The sequence below is a fragment of the Nelusetta ayraudi genome, unplaced genomic scaffold, assembly GCF_046127955.1.
Source record: "Nelusetta ayraudi isolate G7.1 ecotype Tasmania unplaced genomic scaffold, CSIRO-AGI_Nayr_v1 ptg000087l, whole genome shotgun sequence".
Taxonomy (NCBI): Eukaryota; Metazoa; Chordata; class Actinopteri; order Tetraodontiformes; family Monacanthidae; genus Nelusetta; species Nelusetta ayraudi.
This window is the reverse complement of record NW_027466137.1, coordinates 271,784-299,652: the sequence shown is the minus strand read 5'-3', so window position 1 is coordinate 299,652 and position 27,869 is coordinate 271,784. Positions and strand designations below refer to the sequence as shown.

Here is a 27,869-nt window from a genome sequence, read left to right as displayed (position 1 = left end):
GCAAGCTGCTTCACCACTCTAACTTCACTCGCGTGTCTCTCCAAACTTCCATCCACGCTTCCGCGCCCCCTGCGTGTCGCCCGATAAAGCGGCAACGTGCGGCGTCAGGCGTGGCCTGCCGTGACCCTCCCGTGCCCCGGCATGACGGAACTGAACCAGACAGGCCGCTCTGGTGTGGACTCCGAACCCGACCGGCCCGCTCAACCCGGGGCTTTCCCAACGGATGAACCCGGGAAGAGCGAACCGCAGCCGGGGGAAGGCAGCGTGGACTTCCCGGTGTCTGTGGTGCTTCCCGCCGGTGGCACCGGAGAGCGAACCGGGCTACAGACCCCCAAACAGTTCTGCACCTTTCTGGGCCGACCGCTCATCAGCTACACCATCCAAGCCTTCGAGAGGTAGGACCGGGTTGGAAACGGGACAGGGCAATTTTTTTAAAAAATTGTATTTTAATTTAATTTAATTTTTTAAATCCCGGGTTAAAAAGCCGGCGCAGGTGTGGACATGGCAAAGATGTTAGTGGGAAACATACGTCTCACTCTGTCAGGGAACCCTCTGACTGCCGGCGTTGAGATGAAGTTTAGGTTAGGTTCAAGTTTAAGAGGTTAGGAAAGATTTTTTAGCAATATTTAGCAATATTTAGCAATATTCGACAGCATAAGAAATTCGACAGACCACACACACAGTTATTTATTACTATTATTATTATTATTTTTTAATTATTAACAAATAGCTTTATGTTGATTTGACATGATTACTAAAAAAGTTGTCGGCAAAGGATAAAAAAAACCAACTAAAATTAAAACCTTAAAGAAAACATACAGAAAACATTTACGGATCAGTGGCTCCTGTCTTCATCATCTCAGAACTCCAACTGTCTCACTGACATCCTCAAATATGAGCACAATTGATCCCGTGTTCAATTTCAACACTTGTGTTGAAATTGAACTATAGCGTAGGAGGGGGAGGAGCCTAAAAATGTTGGAGCTTCACGTCGAAACCTTTTTTTTTTTTTTTGCAAATATATTTTTTGGCCACACATTTGTGTCACACATTTTGTCTCGCAAATCAGTGAAAAGTTCAGATCCCAATATATTCGTCACCCAGTATGCAACATTTTGCATGTTGGTGTTCATTTTTGTTATTCTTTTAGTGAGTAAAAGGCCACTAGGGGCCACTAAAGTCATGATATATTGAGACCTTTGCAAAGGAAAACGCTCAAATTCAGCAACAAAGAAATGCTTGACAATGGAGACATTTGTAAAATGTCAGTGCGTCATCAGCACCACGGCATCCAGCTGTTGAAGTGCAGCAATATGGACCTCAGAATTTTCATGTCCTTTCAGGTTTCATAACAGCGCGGGAAGCCCGGCTGTTGAGAGGTTTAGGATGTTTCAGTGGTGGTCAGCAGCTGACCTCCATCACGGCAACGCAGTAGCAACCGCTGTTTATAATGGCTGTGTCTCCTCGCAGCTCGCAGCCGGCTGTTTACGTGTTGTCAGGAAATGAGAGAGGCAACATCCTGGGGACCGGAGAGCGGCGGCGGCGGTGCTGGTGGTGGTAGAGGTGGAGGTGGTGGAGGTGGAGGAGGTGGAGGAGGTGGAGGAGGTGGTGGTGCATCGCTGCCTGTGTGGCCCCAGTTAGGGGCTCCCGGTACCGCAGGGTTGGAAATATTGCACTGCCGCACAGAAATATCGTCCCCGTTGGTTCTTTTTCTCCCACGTCTGTCGTAACAACGTGGCTACACGGAAAGCTGTTAGCTTAGCATGTTAGCTGATCAAGTCTAGTTTCATCATTTTATTTGTTCTGTTTTGTGCGATGTTTTGCATGTTTGTTTTTTTTTTGCCAAACTGCAGATTTTGCCGAGAGAGCTCGCAACAGTAATTTGGTTCTGCCGGTCCGGTCATAGACTTTGTACTGTATTTGTGTTTCACACGATTATCAACTTTCACCTTTCACTTTTAGACAATTAGCTATCCAGCGAAAACAATCTGCGGACGCTGCTTCTTCTCTCGATTCGATCCAGAAAGGAAACGGTGATCAAACAGACGGTTTCCAGCCCCGGTTCTGATGTCATACTGCCTCCTTCCTGCAGGGTCTCGTGGATCCAGCGCGTCGTGGTCGTGGTCGCCAAAGAAAACATGGACCTGATGGCCGACATCGTCTGGCGCTTCCAGCACAGGAGGGTCCGGGTGGTGGCTGGCGGCTCCACCCGCCACCGCTCAATCAGTAGCGGAGTCCTGGCTCTGGGCGAGGAGGAGGAGGAGGAGGAGGAGGGGCAGGGGAGGCCAGCAGGGCGGAGGCCAGAGGTCATCATCGTCCATGACGCCGTGCGGCCGTTTGTGGAGGAGGACTTCCTGCGCGAGATCGCCGTGGCTGCCAAGGAGCACGGGGTCAGTGTGAGAGCAGAGAGCAGAGAGAACGAAGTCATCCACGTTTCTTTGGGTGTCGGGCTGTCGATCCAGCCACGCAAATAATGAGAAGACAGCTGGTTTGACGACGGATCATTGGCCACCGAGGTGCGAGTGAACCACGTCAAAGAAAAATGATAGTTTGGGATTCTTTGACCTTTTTAAACAGTTAAAACAACAGCAAAATAACCCTTTGTTTCCACTCATTTAAAATGCTTTAAATTCTACACAAAGCAAATAAGTTACGTCGCAGGAAAACAGAAAGCAGAGGCTGACCTCATCGTGATAAAGAGAGGCCTATACAGTGCTAATATCCTGAAAAGGTTGCTGTATTTCTGCAGTTCAACTTAAAAGGTGAATAATGTGACATATTTATATAAAGGAATAACATGCAAATCAATATATTTCAAGTTTTGATTTCTTTGGGTTTTGCTGATCAGGTCTTGCAGTTTAAAAAAAACAAAAAACAAAACTCAAATTATATAATAATTTTGTGAGTTTGTGGCTTTGTGCTTTTAATAAACTGAAAATTTCACCGTTTCTGCTCACACTGCGCATAACTCAGCGAGAGAAGCACAATAGAGCAATAAAAAATGACATCCCACTGTCTGAATGAGTTTTCATGTTAAATTGAGAATTTAACGCGTGGAGAAGGTGTGAAGGAGACCTGGTCGTAGATCTTGGTGTAAAGTTTCTCCTTTTTTTTATTTTCCCATGTTCAGGCAGCAGGAGCCGTTCGACCTTTGGTCTCCACGGTGATCGCAGCCACCTCCGAGGGCTACCTGGACCACTCTCTGGAGCGAGCCAGGTACCGGGCCAGCGAGATGCCTCAGGGCTTCGCCTACGACGTCATCCGCCAGGCTTATCAGAGGGTACGGCGAGACTGTCGTTTGTTCTTAAGCCCAATGAGCCTCATTAGCTTTTAGCTTTGCGCCTCGTTGGATACAGAGCGAGCAGCAAATCATAGAGTCGAAAGTGACACACCGGTTGTGTCTCAACCCAGGGTCTGCATCCTTGGAAGGAAGCATCCTCCCAAGGACCCGGCCCAGAAGGACCGACCTAAACCCCGCCTCCCCGGTACCCACACGGGACGGTCTAGCCTTGGGCGTATTTCCTGGTTGCGTCACCGCCGTTCCCTCCTGCTGGCCAACCCAGGAAGTGACGTTTTCATAGCATCAAGCTAACCATTGGTTCTCCATCTAACGATGGCGTTGGATGTTCAAATCAGTAAAAACCCTGCGTTAAAAACTGAATATTTGATGTGAAATTTCAATACTTCAATTTATACGTGGTGTCTTTGCCAGTAGATGGCGCTAATTTCAGCCGACTTCCCAGGATGCTTTGCAGCAGCAGGCAAAGCATCCTGAGCTACAGAAGGAGGTGAAGGATAGTAGCGCTGCAGCCTTGGAATGGGCTAACAGTAGGACGCATTCCCAGTACGCATTTGGAGCGTCCTTCTGACTTTTGGGAAGTGGGAGGAGCCTTCACGCAGAGCTATGACGCAACTTCCTTTCAAACGCAGCCATGGAAGGATGCAGAGCCTGGACTGAGACACAGCCACAGCGATGCCATTGGGCAGAGCCACGTGGCTGGAAGCAGCATTAGCAGCAGCATTAGCAGCAGCATTAGCAGCAGCATTAGCAGCAGCATTAGCAGCAGCATTAGCAGCAGCAGCAGAGGATGGGGAGATGATGCTGCAAATGTAGGCCATTCATCAGCAGATTTTCCCGCTTTGGTTTCGACAGACGGACTTTAAGCAGGTGCTGTTTAAAGAACGCCCCCCCCCCCCCTCCGTTTTTCACATATTGCCTGCGGTCTCTCTTTTCCAGATGAATATTTGAAATGAATCACAAGGTTTGGTGAATCATTCCGTCTGGTTCCATCCGTCGGGTTCCTTTTTAATGTGGAGAAATTTATCTTGCGGTTACATTTTCCCTCTTTATTCCCCGTCAGCAGATGAGTGAGAAACTAATGAATTCTCTGACAGAAATTCAAACCGTCCTGGTGGAGTTATTTTAAGGACGACGCTGAAGAAGAAGTCATCAATCATTCTCGACTCTTATTTTAAAAGGACTGGCAGAATGTTGGATGACGAATTGGACGTCTGCCCTTGCAGTACCACTAACCTGCCACTAGTTTGGTCCAGAACGTAGGCCTGTAAATGTGATTTATTCACTGGCGACAGTAGCCCTCCTGCAGACGGGTGCGACGGTGAATTTTATACAGTACCATTTCACCCCGAGAAGCCTCCCGTTGTTTTTTCACGGACACAGACGTCAGATGGAGATTGATGTTCCTTTCCCGATGTGATGGCGTGACAACGACGGCCGCGAGTCTCATAAATCATAGCGAAGCCCCTCCCTCTCGGAGCTCCTGACGTGCCAGAACCTGCAGGGTCGCCCTCCTTCCTGGAGAGCCGCAGCGGGTCGGGTGGTCTTCACTCCGCCGCCTGCCGCCTGGAAACACTTTAGCACGGACTGAGAGCGCTGGAGTCAGCGGCAGCGAGGAGGCGGAGTCGGACTGAACGCGAAAACGAGATAGTTTCTTTTTTTTTTAAATGTGTTGTCGTCTTTCTCTCTGGACACGGACCGACTGCCAGTCTGCTGCAAAAGTCGAGTTGTAGATGCTTTGTCACCCCCCCCCCCCAAGTACGTTCACTCCACCTTGACTCCCATCAGCCCGGTTCTTCAGAACCAAAGGTCGGTCGGTCTGAATGACTGCGGAGGGCTGAGAGCTTACGCACACGCGTCTGACCTGTGAAGTCCCCGCTTGCTGTCTATCTATCTATCTATCTATCTATCTATCTATCTATCTCCCCCCCCCCCCCAGTAAGGGGGTGGGGCAGTGTCAGGTTAGGACTGTAGGACATGTTCATGAAAAATCTGTGAGAGCGCCACATTTTGTGTCTTGACATCCATTGAGGGGCAGAAGAACTGGAAGGGGGGGGGGGGGTAAGACAAAAGCAGGGGGGAGACACTTTATCCACTCGCCCCCCCCCCCACCCACCGTCACAGCTTTTTGTCCAGCCAGAAAATGCTTATAAGGTTAAATTACGGGAAGACCGAGAGCAGTTCTCTGCTGCAGTTCCTTCTCTTGTTCCAGAGGGACCCCCACAATGGAAAGCCCCCCCCCCCCGACCCCCCCAACAACCCCGTCCACTGGTTTGTCTCTCAGCCTGATAAAATATTACCCGCCGCTCTACTCTCAGGTAGCAGCGCCGCCTCTTTTGTAGTCGCCGCAGCGGGAATGAGCTCATCGCCTCAGTCCAAACTGGCATTGTGTGATGCGTGCTGGAACGTCAAAATACCCCCCCCCCACCCCCCGCAGAGTAGAAATGTCTGCTGTACCACCCTGTGTGAAAAAGAGCAGACGGCGGTTCTGGGAAGCGGTGAAAGAAAGCCGAGGGTGGGACGTCGGGGCAGTGCTGGCAGCCAGGGAGGGGGGGGGGGGCGCCGGGGGTGATGACTGGCAGGGGTCCTGTGTGGGGAAAACACAGCAAGTTGAATATGTTGTCACCCCATTGAAATAAAGGCCTGAGTCATTTATTGACAAAAAGTGACTTTTTTTTTCGATCGTCTCTTGATGGTGCCGCCCGTCTCTTTTGGTGTTTTCCCAAAAAGTTAAAAAAAAAAAAAAAAAAAAGACCGAGGCCATTGTTTTAATAGGGTGACGATATCTAAAAAAAATATTTATCGTGAAATTGATTCTTGCTGGATGTGTCTCTGATATCGAGCTGTCTGAAGGCCTTGCATGCTTCTGTTCCATTTCGTGTCCATCTGTTGCCTACCCATCATCCTTTGCACTCGTACCCGGTCAGGCAAGAGAGTATAATGGTTGGCGGCCCGTTGGCAGAGAGTTTAAATTAAAAAAAATAAATAAATAAAAAGTTTCTTGGAACATTTTTGGTGTCAAGAACCCAGAACTGAGTCAGACCTGTGTTTCTCTCACTGGCCTAGATTGTAACGTTCACAGTGTGCAGGCACTACCTGAAAAATTGGGAATATCCAGTGAAAGTTGTTTTATTTTGGCGATTCAACATCAATGATGAGAGCAACACGTTCTATTGAGCCGTTCCACGCAAACTGACGTCTCAAGCAGTTCCTTGTTGTCACTTTGCTGATGAAGATTTTCAGCTGGTTTAAAAGCACAAAGCCACAAACTCAGGAAATGAGAATACTGTGGAAAGCTTCAGTTTTGTAGCGTCAAAGGGTCCAAAGAATCCAGAACTCCCTGCACAAGAAGCCTTTAACCCGAGCCTTTAACAAGTCTGTGTTGGGTTGTTGGCTCACAAGAGCAAGAGAAACACAACAACCTTTGCAGGAGACTCTCAGGTTCTGGGCGGTACTGTCGTTGACAACTGCAGCCACAGTTGACAACACAACACAACACAAGACAATCACTTCAAATTAGACCAGATACATGGAGCAGGATGGCCGTAGGGGGCTGGAAGGTTCAGACTGGCTGGTCTTTGAATTCAGGGTCTTGCTAAACGTGGACAATCCCTCAGTTTGTCTCCAGAAACTTCTCCTACCTTTTGCATGACAAGCTCTCTCTCTCTCCCTCCTTCCCATTCCCTCCGCAGTGCACCGACTCTGACTTTGAGTTTGGCACCGAGTGCCTCCACCTGGCTCTGCAGTACTGCGGCACCAAGGCCAAACTCATCCCAGGTCCGCCGACGCTGTGGAAGGTGAGCTGGAGTGCGGCATGGTGCAGGAGGTGGACGAGGAGGAGACGGTGGTATTCAAGCTGAGAGCACCAGGAGTAGAGAGAATAGAAATGAGTTGTAAATGTCAACGCTCTTTCTTTTTCACAATGCACGATTTGAAAGATTTCAACCGGTAGCGATAGCCGATCATTTCCTGCTTTTCACGGCCGATAACCGATGAGTTTGTATTTTTAATAATAATAATGTATATCTAATAATAATAATATATAATATAATAATAATATATATCTAATACAATCTCCATATAATCTGCAGTTTGTGCAGGATGCAGCGATGGAAAACGGATATATTTTAGTTGCTCTGGCCTGTCTACAACAGCAAACAGCTGTTTTTGCTCTTCAAGTATTTATTTATTTTTTAATGTCATCACAGAAGTGAAAAAAACAACCTCAATTTTAACAAAAAAGTGCAACCCTTGAGTGGTTGAACAGAACGATGGCTTATCTGTGAATGTATTTGTGGAGGTAGGTCAAGTATGTTTCAAATATGAAATGATATGCATTGGAATATGTCAACCTCAATTACAAAGCTGTTATCAAATAAATAAAACACCGTGCATCCTCAAACATAAAGTGAATTAACAAGCAGAGGTTTAAGAATGAAGGTTGTGACTGTTAACTCACCACGACGATAAAAAAAAAAAAAAATCACAATTTTTGGATGAACTTTATTTTGAAATGCTACATCAGAATTTTCTGAAAATGACTGAGGAGCATCCTGGGGTGGTGGTGTACTAGCAACCTGCCGTACAGTCATGGAGTGACGATTACAAATAGTTCAGAAATGTGACTCAGTGAACCAGTACCTATCTACAGTACCGCCCAGAACATTAGAACCTCCTGAAGAGGTTGTTGTGTTTGCCCCAGGTGTGAACTCTTGTGAGCCAACAACCCAACACTGCTTGAGACGTCAGTTTGCGTGGAACGGCTCAATAGAACGTGTTGCTCTCATCTTTGATGTCAAATCGCCAAAATAAAACAACTTTTGGACTGGATATTCAAATTTTTCGGGCAGTGCTGCGTTATATTGTTTCCTGATTCAGGTGTTTGGGTGCTTTAATGTCTCCTCGTGTCTTCCACCAGGTCACCTACAAGAGAGATTTGGCTGCTGCAGAGTCGATTGTCAAAGGTGAGCGGAGCTTTCATCCCTTCACAGTGTACACACACACACACACACACACACACACACACACACACACACGCACACGAAGAGGCAGTGCCTTTTATTTTAATGTCCCGCAAAAGGTGTCTTTGTGAGCGGCTCCCGCTTCAACATGAATAGCAGGAGAGGAGGTGGACGGCTCGCTGTGCACACACTGGCAGCACAAAATCCTTTGGCGCTTTTGTTCGCTTTGGTCCCGAACGAAGTGGCAGTTCCAGCAAGTCGGGACACGGGAGTCCCAATTGGAAAAAATGGGGAACAATCAGGGGGCCGAGCTGCGTTCCAACAGCGCCTGCTGCACCAACAGTCAATGCATGGAATACTGTTGAGTATTTGGCTTTGTGTGCGTCTGTGTCTGTGTGTATAATCTTCATACAAATTCCTTGCTAAATTTTTTCACCGATCAACTTTTTCAGCAAAGTAAACCAATTTGAACCTCTTAGGGCAGGCATGCCCAAAGTCCGGCCCGCCAACTGGTTTTAAGTGGCCCGCTGGACTCCCCGACACGATCTCAGCGATCTCCACTGCTGGTTCCCCCCCCCCGTGTTGTAATGGGAATGAGTGGTGTCAGGTGGTTTTCCCCATCTAAGAATTCCAACTTCAGGGCGTCTTTCCGACTTGAAACTCGTAAAATCAGATTTTGCCACTTTGAATGGAAGTTGCTGATATCTCAGACCGTTATGGCTCCAGTCCCCCCCCCCGCGTTGTTTTCGTCCCCTCCAAATGTTGGAAACTTGTGTGTTTCAGAGTCCCTGTCTCGCTCGGCCTGCGTGGTCACGGGTGCATCGGCAGCAGCCATCGAGCTGGCCGACGCGCTGCAGAAGGCGGTGGGACCCTTGGACATGGTAGGAGCTTTACCTTTACCAGTTTTTCCATTTTTAAGGCAGTTTTAACTCCATCATGTGAAGTATTTCTTACCAGAAATCGACCAGGGGGCGGGGCCAACTAGGGGTTGGTAAAGGGGACAAAAAGGCTTACGCCGGACAGGTGTCGAGGCAATGGGCCGAAAGCCCAGCGGTCCGGACTCCTCCAGTCTGACTTCCCAAGTCTCAAACATTTCCAAGCAGTTTCTGCCTCCCCCCACGTTTCTGTTTTCGTGTTACCAAAAGGAGTCGAAAGTCAAAAGTTCGTCCCCGAGCTGAACCTTCGTCTTTTTTTTTATTTATTTTTTTTTTCCCCCATCGTCGGACACGAAACCGTCGCAATTTTGCACTCGACTCTTATTGTTATTATTTCGACTACTCTTTCTTGATCCGTCACTTTCAGGAACAAAGCCTCTTCGGAGACGGCAACGTGTTTTACGGCTCGCTAGCGAGGAGATAACGCTGGGGAGAAAGCGGCGCCGGCGCCGGCGCTGGCGCTGGCGCTGCCGCAGACGCATGAATCAACGCTGCGGCGGCCTCCGACAGCCGACCCTCGACCTCAGCGCCGTCCCTCAGTCGCAGAGCCGACGTGGCTCATTGTCCTCCCGTGGCCACGGCCTCTTAATGGAGCGCCGGTGTCCCTGTGACCTCCCCCGTGACTGTCGTGGCGACTCTGTTTCTTTTTTTTATCAGAACCTCTGTGGAGGTTTGAATCTGGAGGATTTGTGAAGGTCACGCGATGTCGACGGCCTCTCGCTAGAGGTGTCTCGTTGCCCACCATCCAGTTTTGTAAGGAGAGTAATGAGATCCCCCCCCCCCCCACCCCCCCACCCTTTGCGAGCTCTCACGCACACAAAAAGCAGCCCAGATACGAATCCTTTGTTTCATTCTCATCCTCTCTGCCCCTGATCGCAGCCGCAGGAGTTCTTCTGTCTCTCTCTCTCGCCATAAAACAAACAAACAAACAAACAAACAAACAAACAAACAACAGACAGGTGGAGGTGGAGGTGGAGGAGGAGGTGGAGGAGGAGATGATGGCAGAAGTGGGCTGGAACTCAAACCATAAGGCTGCCTTGACCTCCTGACCCCTTGATTTTAATGATTTTTAAATTTTTTTTTAACCGTCTTGACAGGAGCTGCACGTCGTCCCTGACCTGGTGGGAGGAGCCAGCAGCAGGTGTTTGTTGGAACACTGGAACTTCATCCAGGTGTCTGTAAGTCCACGATTTTTTTTTCTTTACTCCTGACAAATGTAAAAAGAAAAAAAACAACAACAAAAAACCAAACTGTGAAGGATTTCGAGGAAGAAAAGTGTGTTTTCTCTCCAGGTGGGTGATCCCCGCCTGTCGGAGGTGGAGGCCCTGCTGACGGAGCTGCAGGCAGCCGAGCGAGCTCCCCTCCACCCGCCCGTCCTCATCTGGGTGAGTTCTTAGGTGTGTGTGTGTGTGTGTGTGTGTGTGTATGTGTATGTGTATGTGTATGTGTATGTGTGTGTGTGTGTGTGTGTGTGTGTGTGTGTGTGTGTGTGTGTGTGTGTGTGTGTGGCTGCATCAGAGGCACACAAACAAATGGACGTTGCTTCTCACACTCTGCATGAACTTTTCCTCACGTCCATGAAAACACACACCTGGCACTGAAGTCTCGCTACACAAACTGCACTTGGTGCCAAGTCTGTTTTCTTTTTTCCCTTTTCCCTTCTCCTTCTCCCTGCGGCCCGGCGGCTCCGGACCTTCGTGAAAACCTTCGCCTCCCGGCACCGTCGGAATAACAAACAGACACAAGTCCGACAAAACCAATGCGCCGACAGGCTTTTTTTGAAAGTGCGGCCGCGGCCCCGTTTTTTAATGACGACGCGCCTGACCTCTGAACCCCCGTGGCGCCGGACTCGCGTTCATTTCCTCCAGACTTGGGTGAAAGCTAAAGACAACACTGACAACGCTGTGCGTAAACGTGCACACTGGCTGCAGAAGCAGAAGCAGAAACACACACACACACACACACACACACACACACACACACACACACACACACACGGAGCGACTCGGTAGGGAAGCTTTGAAGCAGAACAACAGAAGAGCTGACTTCAACCAGCCGCCCTCTGTTTGTCTGTTTCAGGGGTGGGGGGGTGGGGTTGGGGGGGGCAGTAGAGCTCTGCTGGTCAGCCGTGGTCATGTCAGGCTCGGACACACTGCTGTCCAGTACAGGAGTTATCTGTGGGATGTCTGCAGACTGCGGCTTCTGCAAACAGAAGCACTTTGCGGGAAATTAAATCTACAAAATGATTTTTGTGTGGGCTGAAAAACTGCCACAGAGGCCTTTTTTTTTGATAACTGACCTCAGCAGGTTGTTTCTCCACTGTAGCGTCAAACCCCAGTTACACATTATGATAAGCTGGTGGTAAGACTCAAGGAAAACAGGCCAGATTTTCCACTTTGGGAACGGGAAAGTGGCTGGATTTGTTCTTGGAGGCTGTGAAATTGGGCCAGGAGCTCCGTGAAGACCTCGAGGTTGCTTTATTTGTACCTGGCACCGGGTTTGTGCCACCCGGGTGTGTGTGTGTTTTAATGGGCTTTCTGGGTATAATCTGCCGTGTGTGTCCGCTCAGCAAGCTGCACAACAAACAATAATTTGTCATAAAAAAACAAAAAAAACAAAACAAAAATGAAACAAAAACAAATAATTACCTACAAACCGAGGCCAAAAAACCCCCCCACTTGTGTTCTCGTTCTCTGAGTTTTTGTTTTGCCAAGACTTCATATTGAAAAACACCGACAGCTTTTATGGCATCTTTCAAAACTGTACTCAGAATATTGTCACGCTTGTGATTGCATTCTGTCCTGTGCCAGAGCCAATCAGGGGCCTAGCCAGTCGGGGGGGGGGGGGGGGGTAGCGTGTACTGTTTCCTTTCAGATCTGATCAGATGCTGCATCCTGTGCTTCTGACAGGTGTGTGTGAGGAGCGTGTCGGACAGGCCGTCGGCCGTCGGAGCGGCAGAGGCCACGGCCGTGGCGGAGCTGGCGGCTTCGGCAGCCAGTCGTTGGAATATTCTCCTGTACGGCATTCAGCTCCGGCGGTCCCAGGTGAGCCCTGCGTCTCTCCGACCAGCTTGGATTGGGTTTTTTTTTTTTCCCCCGGGATAAGCACTTTATTGTTTCAGGTTTGTTTTGCTCTGTATGTGGTGAATGACTGAAGACATGACTGTGCATCAGGAGAGTGCTTTAGTTTTCATGGTATTTGACTGCTTCGGTCTGATACGGAATAAAGCGAGTGGAGGCCAGACTGCCTGGACGGGGTGGTCGGTCTCGCCTTGCTTCTCTTACAACCCTGCAGCAGCGGTCGCTCTTCAACCACAACCCGCAACCAAAACCCTTGATTTGGGCCACCTGGCTACCGGCGCCAACCACACACACTCAACATCTCCTGTCGGAGTGGACCCTTCCTTCACCGCTACCACGCCAAGATTCTGTATTTGATCAAAGTTCACTCTGTCTGTCTGAGGCTCCGACACCTGAGAAATACCTTCTCCTGGCCCAGAGTGTGCTTAAAGTTCACCTTCCGCTTACAACCATTTCATTTTGTTGTTGTTGTTGTTGTTGTCGTCATGACAACAATGTCTTGCTATGCAAATTGCGACCGCCACACTTGTAGCGATGATGTGAGTGAGTCGGGGAAGCCCTGTCGGGGTGAATGGTTTTGTCTGCCTTGCAGTAATGCAGAGTGAACCCCAAAGAGACCTGAGAGAGAATCTGCAAAGATTCAGAGCAAATGATGTTGTTGTTTCAGGGAGCAAAGTGTTTTTTTTTTTTTTTGCGGGGTTCAACTTTAGCAAGTTACCAAGACATTTTCTGCAACTTCTTTTGTTACCACATTTTGCTTTTTTTTCTTGACGCGCACGTGCACGTGCACGTGGTACTGCAGAGCTTAGCTCTGTGTCTGGGCTGCAGCCGGCACATCTGAGGTTTTTAGTCAGTTTAGTCACACTGTGGGCTTCAAACAAGCCAACAAGACAGTGTGTTGCAGAAAGAAAAAAAACAAAAACAAAACAAAAATCAGCTGGAGTCTTGACACAGGAAGCCATCGGAGTAAAGCGACTCGCAACCCAGGGTGGGAAGAAGTGTCGGGATCATCGAAGCTCCTCAAGCTGTCAAGCTACTGGTGCTGCAGTGCAGCTTCAAAGCTCAAACTTCAGGTCCCAGGAATGAAGACAAGATGAGGCTTACACACTGCAGCTCCACACACACACACACACACACACACACACACACACACACACACACACGTGTTACATTCAGATAGCAGATGTCGGACATCGTCCCTTTCCTCTTCACGACACAGGCTCATGCTGTTAATTAGTCACCCTGCCCCAAAGCCTCTCATAGGCTACAGAGAGAAACCGGCAGGAAGTGGATAACGTGTGTGTGAAAGTGATGCTCGAGCAGGAAGGACGAGCGGGAAGGAAAATATCAATCTGGTGTTTGGGCTGTTTCATTGTAATGGGGATCATTTCCCCGCAGAAGGCCTGATCCATATTTGCAGAGATGCCATGGCAACATTGACAGCGCGGCACTTGTTAATATCAGTCTGTCAGACATTGTGTTGTATTCTGTTGGCTCCATTCAAAGATGAAGGAAAGAAGCTCAGACGGCGTAAAGTCGTGCACGCCGAGCCAGCGGGCGAGTCAGCGTTTTCCGGCGGCGTCCGACAGCTGTGCGTGCAGTCAATGTGCAGATGTTTTTCAGCTCTGGAGCTCTAAAATAAAATAAAGAGCAGCCTTAAAAAAAAACAACAAAAAAAACAAACACAAAAAAACAATTGCGCTTGAGGTGACACCAAAAAGACAAAAGCAGTTTTGTTTCTTCAATATTTCTCATAAAATGTCCTGGATGAGATTTTTCTTTTACCCTGCAGAGGTCAAGTTTTCCTGTTCAAAAAGAGCCGTCTCATGGGGAAACATTGACAGTGTGTAGTCGTGCTCCTGTCTCCACTCACGAAACACATGTTTTTTACATAATATAGCTCATCTGTGGAGGCCAGCGGAGCTACGATTGGTGGACCAGGAGTCTGAAAGGACAGGATGGTGACGCCTGGCTGACCTGAGAGAGAAAGTTCACTTCAGACTTGTAGTTTAAGACAAAGACAAAAAAAAAGACATTGTTTTTGTGTCCAGATTGTTGTGTAACACGCCTTGTTGCACTCTGCAGACGATGCACCGGCCTTCCTTCCTTGGCAGAGAGAGCATAAGTAGCGTAATTAATAAAACCAAAATCACACAATTAAATGTGATTGCATGCACTCCACTCCCTCTGAATCTCTTCCTACTTTACCTCCCAAAAATTGGAATCGTTCATACATTTTGGGGCAAAATGGGGTTCTTGGCTGAATTTTACTTTTGACGATGCCTTTTATTGAATAGTACACGTCTTTGCTACTAAGTGAGATATGGTATTGGGCAATTGAAATGCATTTTTCCACTTTGAATCAAAAGCCCAGCTAGAAATAATTATAATCCAAAGACTCTGGCTCCTCCGCAAACTATTAAACTCCCAGCTCTGAAATGCTCCAACGCAAGAACAACTACGATGGAAAAGTTGCTTGTGTCCCTCTGCTGTGCATCACTTTTGGGGAATTGTTGGATGCACCCAACTCTTTGGAAAAGTATGCTTATTTGGCTAATTGAATTTTTATTTTTTAGGTTTTCATTTTCTGCCTTTGACAGATGCAAAAGCATGAAACGCATGGAAGCCGTGGAGGTTGGGAGAAGCCACCACCTCATGGACCTTTCGTTGCTCTTGGACCAAAAAGTGCGTCGGCTCAAATGAGGCCTGATCTCCGTCTCGCATTTCTTTGCCGTCAGACCCGACCGCCGGAGCAACGGCGTATCCAGTAGAGTGTCGCCATGCGTGCCACTTGGCTCCATCGAGAGGAGAGAGTGAGACGGAGTGACGGACGACGACGAGCGGCGGCTCGCTCGCACAGCATCGAAGGGATCTCCTCTTCTGTGGAGTCTCACCATCTCTTTGTGTTGTCACCGCTCCGGAGACGCCCCCCCCCCCCCCCCACCAGCCAGACATGAGGCGCGATGGTGTGCAGAGTGACGCAGTGTTTGTGAAAACGGTGATGGCAGCGCTATCAGTGTTTCACGGTGGCGATAGGAAGTGACATTGGATCCCGGCTCGCACGGCGGCCCGGCGACTTGTCACCTGCTGAAAAGCCACTTGTCACTGTGATATATGGGTGTTGTAATCCTTGCAATGGGAGCCCTGATGTTTACCCAACTCCATATTTCCTCCTCCTCAAAGAGTCCCGACTCGGGATCCTGAACCTGAGAAGAGATTAGACGGCTGGGGGAAAGAAAAGAGCGGTGGAGAGAATGGGGGGGGGGGGGGGCAGGGCATGGACGGGAAAAAGGAGAGGACACTATGGGCCTATTCTCCTCTGCCTGTTGGCTTCCAGGTCTGAAAGGCAGACGGGTGAAACCGTAGCCGAGTGCCGTGGAGCCCTTGCTGTGACATTTGTGGAGTTGGAACCTCACCGGGGTCAAGGGAAGGATCCAGGAAGACTGTTGTGCTTGAGACTGTGCCGCACTTGCTGCTAATCTCAGGCTGAATCCAGGAGTAATCCGCTGCCGAGCGCCGAGTCACACCGTGTGTTGGAAGTGGTATCGCAAGACCTTTCTGAGGGATTCTCGCAAAACCCGCCGTCGCCATAATTACGTCTCAGAAGACCCGTCAAATGGAAACGCCCGAAAGTCGCAGTTATACTTCGTTGAAGTTGTCACAGTAGCCCAGCTACGGCTGATCTCAGTAAAATCCTGTACGGCTCCCAACAATATAGACGCTGTAAATCCTGCCGTTGTTAATAAAACACCGGATTGCTTCTTCAAAAGTGTGCAGAAGAGATAAGAGACACAGCTGTCTGTCGTCGCTCACTCTGAACTTTGCAAGACAAGATTGGAAAAAAAGAAAAGACACAAGTTGTTGTGATGCGAAGCTCATGTGTCCTGACAGCTGGATTATTGGGAAAACTTGGAAATGTATGCAGAGGAACCCTGACGCCCCCATACCAACAGAAGCCTGTGGATCATTACCCCCCCGCCCCCACACCCACCCATGTATTTGTAGAGAATTAGTGTCGGAACACAGTGCTGCCGCTACATGTGAAGGGTATCAGACGCCGCGCAACTCCAGATGTGTGAAACTTGACTGCTGGAGTTTGGCTGGAGGAATTTGCAGGACCAAAGCCGTGTTTACTTAGCTTTGATTTGCCCAGATTAAAACGAGCAGCGATGGGCCGATGGGACCTCGGCATTCCGAGGATGGATCAGCGTTACAAACAAGCTGCGGGTTCTCTGTGGAAGATTAATGCGAGCCAGTCGTTCATTTATTAGTTAGTAAACATCTCGTCGCTCAGGCTGGAGGCAGAAACGTATCCACGTGTTTGTTTTGCCACTTGGGTCCTGACCACCCACAGTAGTCCTGGTTCCAGTTTTCTTCCAGGGATTATCCCTCCATTTAACTGCTCCCATCAAAGATTGTTTTTTTTTTTTTTTGGCGTTCACCTTCCTGCTCTGCTTTTATTTGCCGCACATGTTTGTCTGGCTGGACGCAGTGGAAAATAGCTACAGAATAAAAAAAAAAAGTCACGCCAAAATACCACCAGATGGCCCCGAAAATTCTGGCAACGCTTTAGTTGAGACTGGTAGAAATCCTACTTCTTTTTAGTGGCTTTGGTGAAGCTGAATGAGCAAAGAAGTTGATGTTTTATGACATTCGGAGATTTCCTTTTATAAAAAAAACACTCCCTGGATAATCAGGCAGGCAAAGATCATGAAAGAATGTTTCTCCCTTCTGGTTGAATCACTGACACCATCACCATCCACACAAACGACAAAGTTCATACTGATGAGGCCCGTTTTCTCCATTTGAAGCAGGCGGCATCAACTTGTGCTTATAAGTAAACAAACAAACAAACAAACACAATTTGTGGTCAATAGTTGACCCTTTGGAAGAAGTTGTGGTTGTTCTTATCATTAGATCGTAATCTTGACAGAGTGATGTTGGTTCCTCAACAGCTTTCAAGTCTGGATTTGCCATGTGGGTTTTGCGTTCTCACAGAGTTTAGTCAGAACCGTCTTCGCCACCCTCTCTGGAACAAAGTCTTTCAGAGTGCAACTAAAACTTACTGATGGAAACATGTCTTGAAATTGAAAGTGTCTATTTAGAGCCAGAAGACAGATTGTTTTTTTCCGACGCTCTGCTGACTTTGACATAATCCTGGAAAAGCCGCGCGAAAAGGCTTGATTTAATTGAAAGCTTAACTCAATTTGTTGTAATGAGCCACCAAATCGTCTTCCTTGTGCCAGCCTCATATTTCCTGCTCTGAAGACATTTATGAAACTATAAATAACCAGACTTCAAGGTAAAATTCCAGCGCTCCGAGGTCTGGGGCTCCAGCGAGTCGTTTGGTCACGATAAAATGATTTTTCCTGAGGAGTCGGACGACTTTCCTTCAGCAGCCTCTCTCCCCCGTCCCTCCTGGTTCTCACACGACATCCATCAAATCCACACGGCCCGCCTCCATCGTCCCCCCGGTGTTTAGTCTGCGGTCCGCCGATGTTTTGACAGTGGCGCAGGAATACAGTGTTTCACCTTTGTTTGTGTGTGTTCGACCAAGATTGTAATCTCACGCTTGTGTTAGGGATGAGAGTGAGGGCGTCGGGCCTCGTCCGGGAGTGCGAGCTGCTGAAAAACAGTTTGCAATAAATGCCTCGTTTGGTGGGGAACGTCTGCACCTGCACCTGACCTACAGTACAGCAGACAGCTAGCTCTTAGGGGTTGGCGTTAGCGATACCGCATCATGAAGAAATTGCGGCATCTTTTGTAGAGAGAGAGTGTTTGAGTGTGTGTACTTTCCCTCGCCACATGCAGGATCTGGTATGTCCCACTTCATAAATCCCACCCACGGCTTCATGCCTTCATACCTCCTTGACTGAAGACCCATTGTTCTGCCTTCTCTTTGTTTTGAGGTTTGTCTTTCACTGTGTGGAATTCAAACAGAGGCTTCTCTCGGGGGGGGGGGGGACTGGCCGGGAGAAAGTGAGGGGATCCGCTGGAAATGCGGACCCCCTACGATGTCCCGGTTTCTCAGTGGCCCTCTCAGGAAGGCAAAGGGGGAAGTCGTGCCGTGAGTGATGCGGCTGAAGTGAGTGCTGTGTTTGCTCAGTGCGCGGCCGCCGATGGGACAGGATATTTTGGAAACCAGCGTTGAAAGAGAGCCGCCAGTCTAGCGTGAAAGGGGGCTTTTTGTGGAGACGATTGTTGAGCCCTCAAAAGCGAAGCAAACCTTTTCTGTGAAAAGGCCGGTAAGACCAAGGGTGGCAGACGGCATACATTTTTCCACCATTACAGGCCCTTTCAGAGGAAACGAGGCAGAGTGGGAATGACACGGGCTAGCATCCAGACTAGCATCCAGACAGGGACAGTAAATACCTCGAAGGAATTCATATCGATCAACATGTAACGACTTTGCCCATCAGGGGTGAGTGAAACTAGGCCATGTTCAGACTTCCAGACAAGATCTGATTTTTAGCCCATCCCGATTGAAACCAGATGACCTTTTGATCGTCTGAACAGTCACAAATCACTTGAAATCTGCGGTGAGGGCATGTATCGCCACAAGTCCATTTAGTTTTTGCCGTTTTCCCAATTATATGACGTCACACATTACACACGCTGGATAACGCGTCCGCTCCGACGCCGTCGCTACAGCTAAGTGTCAGATCGGTCAATAGTGTGGCCCAGTCTGAATAGAGCCAGATCCCATTTGGACTTGATTCAGATTTGAGAAGGAATCTGATTTGAATCACATTCGCTTGCGGTCTGAACGCAACCATAGTAAAGTTTGGCTAAAACTAACGCAGTTACCCAAATCCATAACCTGTCAAAAGTCCCTTGCAAACAAGTGGAGTTTCAGCAGAAACTAAAGAAGTAGTTGACATTTTCCAGACTGTCTGTCGGTCTTTCACGGTTTTATCTCAGGACGACACGGCTCGGCCCGCCGCAGTTCCAGCCAGAACCTTGACGCACTGTCACAGTGGCGGGAGCCAACGTTGGGTCTGTGGACCTCGGTCGGTAATTGGACCTGCAGACCCTCTGTGGCCCTCATCTCTCTTTGCAGTCGCCCCGGGCAAGTGCCTGTCTTCGGTCACACAAGGAGGGGGGGGAACCGAGGGCAGCGGGGCCACAATACCCAGCCAGGGACGAGCTGTCAGGAACCCTGAAACTCGATCTTGTCCCAGTCCCAAGCACTGGGTGTCATCCAGGGAGCTGAGCTGAGCTTCATTTAATTTTGGGTCACAGCCACGCTCCAGTGCACCTCCAGTCCCAGCTCGTGGTGGGATTTCAGCTTTTTTGCAAGTCATTGTGCTGCCCTCAAGTGGATGCAGCACTACCGATTTACAGAGGACAAAAATGGGACGTTACGAAAGTGATCGGTTTATGGTAGCTGGTGTGACTCTGGCTCTTGGCTGCTGCCGCACACCGAAGCGTTTCCATTAAGTCTTTTTTCCAATTAGAGTCCGGTGCTTCTGGCGTTTCATGAAATGATCAAAAGTGTAAGAAAAGCCCCCGAGCAGCAGCAGCAGCAGCAGCAGCAAGCAGTCCTCAGGGCTGGGAATGGAGGCAAAAGGACAGCAGCATAAGAATTGTCACTGTTAAAGGGTCTAACCGGACCAAACCTTTGCCCCTCGAAGCGTCTTGTGTGGCAGAAGAGTTGCTGCCGCCGCCACTGCTGCTTCTCCTTGCTGATGGAAAAGCCGATCACAGCCGTGACATTCAAGTCCAGACAGAATCGCAGAGTTTCTTAATGTGTGGTCCGCCAGTGTCCCCCTCCCCTCTCAACCCCTTCCTTACCACTCTGTGTTTCAAAGAGCAGCAGCCGTCAAAAACCATGGCTAGAAACATAAAGCACCCAGAGAGAAATAAAGGAAAGAAAAGACTCTGCTAATGATTGAAGTTCCATTCCGTAAACTTGCTGGTCGCAGTTTGGAATAACAAGGCTGTTGCATGTGTTGGTGCATTTTAACACATGGGAGTAATCAGGAAGGTCCAAGTCAAACAATATGTATGTTTGTGAAGCACAAGATACCATTTGACTCCACAGTGGGGAGTTTCTCTTGTGTTTTAGTGTCGTTTGACTCTTTAAAAGTCCCCTCGACACTCACACCATACGTGACTTCTCTCCTCTATTGCTGGCTGTCAGATGGAGGTGTAACGTGGACGGCCCACCGGGGGAGTGGCACTGATGGATGCAGCAGAGACTTGGCTGTAAGGAGGTGGGGTGGGTGTTGGAGGGGGGAAGGGCTTGAGACTCGTGAGATGTAAATGTGTCACTCTTGCATTTAATGCGGCCCCGGCGGTCTGTTGTCAGACCTTCCACTGCTGGGAATAAACGACGATCCCGTCGGCTGGGAAAATCCTTTAAGAGGCGAACCACCGGTGGACCGTCGGCACTCCGATGGAAAGTCGAATCGTCTGATGGCTCGTAACAGCCAAGGGACTCTCGTAAAGAGAGAGAGCGAGAGAGAAAAAATGAGAGCCGCAGTTTGGCATTGACACACACACATATGCCATGTGACCATGTGATATGAAGATTAATAAAAACGGTAACGGTAGACGTCCGACTGGCCGTTGGTACGCTCTGTCTAAACCAGGTTGTATTTTTTTTTCAGTGCTCTCTCTGATGCCAGTGTTTGATCTGTCAGAATATCCTTCAGTCCCCCCCCCCCCCCCCCCCACCCGAACACACGCTGCCAACAGGGGAAATATTTAGTCTTAAATGCCTGTTAAGGAGACGGGGAGAGCGGAAAAGCTGGTGAGTCAGCGGCAGCGGTGGCAGCGGCGGAGGCCGCGAGCCAGCGCTGAAGAGGAAGATCTCCGTCTGATCTCCTCACAGTTGACCTCTTCCAGAGCCCGTTGGTGTCTCGGTGCTCGGCCTGAACAGGTAGCGGCTGCTTCTCCCAGTCGTCGGGTCGACGCGGCGGAGCCTCACCCCCAGCCTTGTCGCTCTTTCCCCGCCCGTCTCCCCCACATCCAAACATTTCTTCTTCTGCTTGGTCATTTATTCAAAGAAGCTTCAAGTGGCACTCGTGAGTTGCTTCCGCAGTCGACCTGATGTTTGCGTTCCGACCGCTTGATTTGGTTGCTGTAGCCCCGCCACCGACCGACTCAATGATTCTTTGCTGACAGGCGAAGGTGAAGTGTAAATATCTCGCTGCCAGGCCGCAGACCCGCTCTGGAGGCCTTTGATCCTCTTTGGCGATCTGCGCTCGCCATTTGCTCTTTATTACCTTCTCATGTGCAAACTTAATTGGTTTATTATTATTTTTTTTTTGTTGCTCTGCCTTTAACCAAACAACGCTGTAATGGATTACTCATTAGCTGTGGTCTGTCTCGGCAGCTCGAAGCCACTCAGCTGTTCTTGTGACTGTCGGGGCAGCAATTGCACACACTGGACGTTCGTCATCCCTGTTTACTTTGCTGCCTCCTGCACAACACAACACATGGAGCCTCCGGGAGGCGATGTCTGTAAGAAGATAAGGTTGATGAACGGTTGAAAAAGGTTTTTATTTCAATATCACTATAATGTGATGGGATTTTTGTGTCCTTTTATCCAAAGCTCCAGAGAGTTTTCACTTTTATTACTCACTAAAAATAGTTTTTTTTTTTCTTATTTTTGAGCGTCGCACTTGGTTAGCGGCAAACGCATGTATTGAGTGATGTCTTAACTTTGCGTTGATGCTAACACACAATACGTTCCTTTTCTTCCTGTCTGTCAAATGGCAGCAGCAGCAGCGGCGGCAGCAGCAGCAGCTTGATGGACGGTTCACGGACGTAAAGACTCGTGAGAAGAACTGCTGCTGCTGCTCCTCTGATGATCACTCCAACCATGTGTTGAGCCACTGACACAGTTGTGTTCCAATTAGGGAAGTCTGATATTATCGGTCTCCCGATATTATTGGCCGAAAAAGGCATTAAAAATAATATCTGTAGCTTGGAAAAAATATAAAGACATGGCTTTTTTTTTTGAAATTTTTTCCTGAATTTAGTAGTCATGCCAAAGAATGAATTCCTCGAATTTCCTGCTATCGCTGAGTAGTAAATAACAATACTTTACTTTATTTGTCTCTACTTTGCTTGATGATGTCATCAAACTGCATCGAAGCCTAACAGCAAGCGACGCACGTTTCAGCAGAGTGGTTTCACTGGTGCCTGGCTGCTAACAAAATAACTTGTTCGTAACTGATGACATCATGCGGGACATCCAGCGGGACATCACCATACAAATTAGCCAAAGCTTGTTAATTCCACAACCGCACATATCGCTATCGGTTGATATCAGTTGATATTGGTATCAGAATTAGGAGTTGGACAATATCGGAATATCGGATATCGGTAAAAAAAAAAAGTCAATATCGGACATCATTAGTTGCATGATAGAATTTTTTCGAACAAAATTTCTAACAAAAACTTTTTGAAAATATTGCAACCTGGATGGAGGGTTTTAGCGGGTTTGGCCAAAAGTGAGCGAGCCCTGTGCCAGACAGATATACAGACACATTCACAACGGAATATTTCACATCTTACAGCAGCAAAAGAAGAATAAATGTCAGAAATACATATTTAAAGGCTGCTGTTCTGTTGAGTTGCAAGCCTTTGCAAAGCATTGTGACCCGCCCACTGTCTTGCTGCTTTATTAAATTCCCATCTTTAAAAATGTTCAGGAAATGAAAATCTGCTTGTTCTCCCTCATTGCCAGTTTGTTCTCATCATTCACCCCCCCCGCGACATCAAACGCGCCCGTGCTAGATTTGTGAGAAAGCCCAGGTCCGGTGCAGAGCAATAAATCCCTGAGAGGAGTCGGGGATTCTGTGGTCGCCCTTCTCACTGCTGCTGCTTTGAAAGATGGGAAACTGGTCATTGTTAGGCTTCATCAACCCAACAGAATCAAAGTAACGGGGAGTCACTGTGGCCTGATGAACGGACTCGGGGGTGGGGATGGTGGTGGTGGTGGGACAGCTATTAAAAGCACATTGTGAACATTCTCTGTGGAGGACTAGAAAAAGAGGAGACATGCAAGACAAGAACTTGTGGCGGCAAAACGACCACAACAATGGGGAGAATGGAATGTGACTCAGCTTCAAGCAGAACTGTCCAATATCACGCTGCGTCGATGTCAGAGTGGCTCCGATGAGTTTGGGAGCTTCACAGGGCTCCATGTGTTTGCATTTGTATATTTTCTTCCAAAACTTGCTTCCGTTGTGTTGATTGAACAAGCCACCAATCGACACGGGAGTCACAGCAGCCAGCTGGCTTCGCAGCGGGAAGTCATCCAAGCATCGGCGTCGTAGCTGGTGAGGCTCAAAACGCTGGTGTGCGAAACTCCTGGATGAGTCAAACGCTGCCGCGATTGTGACGCGTGAGGTCCAGACGAGCACAAATAGGAACAGGCGGCGTACTGCGATGTTGTTTTTCTTATCGCTAGCATTAGCGTGCCTGTGTGTCATTTTCTGTTGTGCAGCAGATGACCTCCATGTCTCTCTCTCTCTCTCTCTCTCTCTCTCTCTCTCTCTCTCTCTCTACGGCTGGCCCTCTCCTGCAGGAGGCGGAGCATTGGCAGAGGTCGGTGCTCAAGGTCGCCAAGATTGCCAGCGCCCTGATCCACGAGAGGAGCGCCGCTCTGGTGGGACAGATCATGCAGGCGTGAGTGAACCTGGCGGCGACAGGAAACGCCTCTGCACAAAGCACTACCCGGTCCTGCGGGTTGGCTCTGCTCCGTGTTTCATGGGTTTGGGTTGACTCTGAGCGGGGTGACGGCTGTCGGAATAATCTCCCTCTAAAAGGTTACAGAGATGGTCCAGGTTAAGGAGGCGTCAGGAGGGGCACCGCAGGCTGGAGGTGCCTGAGATCCTGGCAGCAGAAAAGGGTTTGGCCTCGGCTTTGATAACTCATCCACCTTCCCTCCTGCCCTGCCTCGATAGAAGTTGTCCCCACCCTTTTCAACAGTCCATTAAAGTGTGGAAAGGTGGAGGGTCACATTCTGGTACTTTTTGTTTTTAATCCAGTGTAAAAAATGAATAAATAAATAAATCAATCCTATGTCCAGATTGAAAAGTCATTGTTCTGATGACGTCCGGGACCAGGGTTTGAATAGGATGGCGTGTTGACTGATGCCACTGAGATGTGTGATACACTCTGACACACTGATGTCACTCGTATGTTTGTACAACATTAAAATGTTTGATTGAGGGCAGCTTCCAGGCAGCCATTGAGAACTGTTGTTGATGCTGCTGGCCATCAGTGCTCCAGACGCTCCTGTTACCTGAGCTGTGAAGGATCCAGACTGCACGCTCACTTTATGTCCGTCACTGCGACTCAAGCTGCCTGTGGTTGGTTCCTCCTCATGAGATCCAACCGTGTGTTTGCACAGGTTCCCCGCAGCCCTTCTTGTGTGTTTTTGTCACAGGAAAAAGGGAAAGAGAAAAGAAGAAGAAAAAAAAAAGAGGAGCCGACGCTGCACATCAAAGAGTCCTGCTGTCGCAGGAACATTCCTGCGACGGCCACAAAGACCCCTGCCACTTTGTGTGCGCACCTCTCACGCTCAACTGGAGACGGCCCGGAGACGCCAGGCCGTCTCCAGTTTCCTACACTTCTCCATCCCTGCCACCCCTTTGGAATGCCGACTGTTGATCGGAAGCGGCCTCGGGCGACCCGAGTGTCATCTTCGCTCTCTGGTGGTGGAACAGAAGCACGGAGCGGTGACACAACTAATAGGGTATCGGTTGGTTGCGTTTTCTTTTCCACTCGGAAACGTTCAATGTTTTCTGGGTGTGCTGTGCAAAGTGCAGTGGTCGGTGCATGTGCCAAAGAAATTGTGTAGCTGTGCGAAGCCTTAACAAGCGAGTGAAAGTCAGCTCCGTTTCATGATTGTCAATTTCCAAAACCATCTGTTCTCCAGCGTAATAAATGGCAACGTATTTGGTGAATTGGTTCACTACCATTTCAAGTGGTGAATGAAGTCACATGCAATACTGAAAGAGGATACTGTAAGCCACAGGATGGTGTTTGTCACTGGTTAAACGCACACTTTGTGGTTCATTTTCCAATGTAATAAAGGGATAATGTGCCTCCTGATGTTTGTTAAAAGGCAACTGAAATGCTCTTTTAGCTGCCCAAAGCTTTTTAGTTGCCCATGAGTCTCTCATTATCCCCCAGGAAGATCCCCTTTGGTTTCTTTGGCCCTTTGATAACAGGCATCCATTGTCCCTGAAGCACACTGCTTGTTTTTTTAATTTAGTATTTCAAGTATTTCATGACGCATTTCTTCGCTTGAACTGTGCTTATAACATTCCGTGGTTACAAACAAACAGAAAAGCTAAGATTAAGCAGCCATAATTAAATTGGTACCTCTGCCACCGAGCCTGTGAGTTGATAGAGCAGCCAGGGCCACGTGTCGGATGTCCTGAAACAGACTGTTAATGGAATACACGCCTTCTATAACCGTGGGGCCAGTCTACAATTTAAGCAGGGCTCTCAAGTTTAATAACTGCTCAGGCTTACAGAAGTATGACACTAGGCACCGACAAGTTAACCAAGTTGGACATTCTTATTGAATTTCTGTGTCTTGAATATGAGTGAGTAACTCTGACTTGTGTTGCTTGGTATCAGTGTTTGTGGCCTTTGTTGGACTCAGTAATCATCCGTGTTGTTGGCTTCCACTTGAAACCACTTTGGCTCAAGTCCTGCCATTTTCAAAGTCATATGCAATGACCCGTGCATCCATGGCCAGGATTGTGATCATAAAATATGACATGATTTTAAAAGTGTGACCTATGAAAAGGGCAGTATTAATTTGCAAACGACGACGTTTGCTAAACGTAAGCACTATTTCAGCAGCAGCTATATTAGCTCAGCACTAAGCAGCAGAACCCAGTTTCTAGTTAACTAGCAGCTAGTTACCGTTGGGTCAGCCGTTAACATAACAAACGCGCTGTCTGCCACAGTGAAACCATTTTTATTTACTGACTACCGTCATTCAAGCAGCCTAAGATGGTTCGCTGATGTGTGTGAGTATTTATTTATGACTTGCTCTGTTCGCATCCTCCGGTAGCTCATGATAGAGTCGTATTTTCCAAAGAAAATAAAACTTCCAGGGAATGCCGCCGGTTGTAGCAGAAGTGCTTTTTTTTCATTGGTTGCAGCGTTAAAAATTTACCCAGATACAGTAGTGCTTCCGTTTCTGGTTGGCTACACCATAGCCAGACAGAAACAACTTACTGTTTTAGACTTTCATATATATGTATTTGAGAAATACAACGTGTGGCGGGAGTGCGTGGCAAAAAAACCCAAAAGAGTGACTGTCACGCTCAATGCGTGACACTTTGAGAGCCCGGATTTAAGGCTGAAAGCAATCAACAACAGTGGAACTCGCCGTTAGCTTTGTTAGCTGTGCAAGCTAGCAGGTCTCTGGATCCAGGAAAACCTACTTGGCAACTCGGGGATCCAGTACGTCGACGGAGTTATAGAAATGGAAAAGAATTACACATTGTGGGAACGGAGCACACCGAGGATTAACTTCCAACAAGGCAAACCCTTGTTGGGGAGGAGGGTGAGTTTCGTGCCGTTCGTCAAATTTAGATGTTTTGAGATTAGCTTAAATATTAATAATTATAAATGATAAAGTATCCCATGTTGTTGAGTTTTTGAAGACGAGTGTTCTGGTTCGTTTCATTTTTTTTGTTTCATTTCGTATTGCGACCGAGCTAAGTGTTACGCAGAGCTTTGACATACGTTGCGCTCTAGAGGCGAAGCGTGCTGTACTTATCAAACACAGCCGGATGTTTCATACTGTTATGTGAGAATGTTTATAGACATTTTACATGTTTATATGCGTACACTAGTGTACGATAAATAGTTGGGTGACCACAGCTCCAGGATTTTTCTGAAAGTGTTCAACGGCCAGAAGTTGTTCATTGTTGAGCAGCAATCATTCGCAGAACCCCAAAGTTACCTTCTTATGTATTTCTTAGGGCATGGCGACACCTGCTGGATATCATGGTGACAATCTGACACAGTTAAGGTTGAAATAAACGTTATTTCCACCAGAGGGCACTGTTGGCCACGAAAAGATTTCTTGCTGCCTCGACCTACTGGTGTTCAGTGAAGAAAAAAAAAGAAGTTCTTTTCTGAAAGTGTGATACTTTAGGACACCTACAGATAACTTAAGACCGAGATGGACTGAAGTGTGCCTCTTCTCACAACACACCTAATTCTGCTCATCAGCCGTTTGTGATGTCAGAAAAAGCAGCGTACAGCTTCGTGACCACACCCCCCGCCAGCCAGGAGTTTAACTATGGCTCTGTTGTTTTTGTCCTCTCCCAAATGTGGAAGGTCCAGCAAAACATCAGTTTTAGCGGGAGGCTGTCAACAGAGCATGCTGCCGTTTCATTTTTTTTTTTTTTTTAGTTTTGTTTTGTTTTTCTTATTTGGACGGTTAATCAAGCAGCTTTACCGGAGTTCAGCATGAAAAACATGTATGTCCTTGGCTGTGTGTGTGTGTGTGTGTGTGTGTGTGTGTGTGTGTGTGTGTGTGTGTGAGCGCGCTTGTGAGTGTGAGTAAAACAGTAGGGAAGGTGTTCTGGAACCTGACCCCCCC

General features: G+C 48.3%; 1 protein-coding gene across 4 annotated transcripts; it reads left to right on the top strand.

Annotated features, from left to right (window-relative positions):
• Positions 1-24,462, top strand: crppa (CDP-L-ribitol pyrophosphorylase A). 4 transcript variants are annotated; one of them, XM_076045796.1, is made up of 11 exons: positions 1-395; positions 2,093-2,390; positions 3,131-3,280; positions 6,991-7,095; positions 8,217-8,262; positions 9,043-9,140; positions 10,292-10,372; positions 10,487-10,579; positions 12,104-12,238; positions 23,817-23,991; positions 24,058-24,462. In XM_076045796.1, exons 1-10 carry the CDS (start codon positions 142-144, stop codon positions 23,919-23,921), a joined length of 1,365 nt encoding a protein of 454 aa, XP_075901911.1. In that variant the 5' UTR covers positions 1-141; the 3' UTR covers positions 23,922-23,991; positions 24,058-24,462. The 4 variants fall into 4 exon arrangements, with proteins under 4 accessions (XP_075901911.1, XP_075901914.1, XP_075901913.1 ...); XM_076045799.1 differs by lacking the exon at positions 3,131-3,280; XM_076045798.1 differs by lacking the exon at positions 6,991-7,095.
• Positions 24,463-27,869: the final 3,407 nt, after the last annotated feature.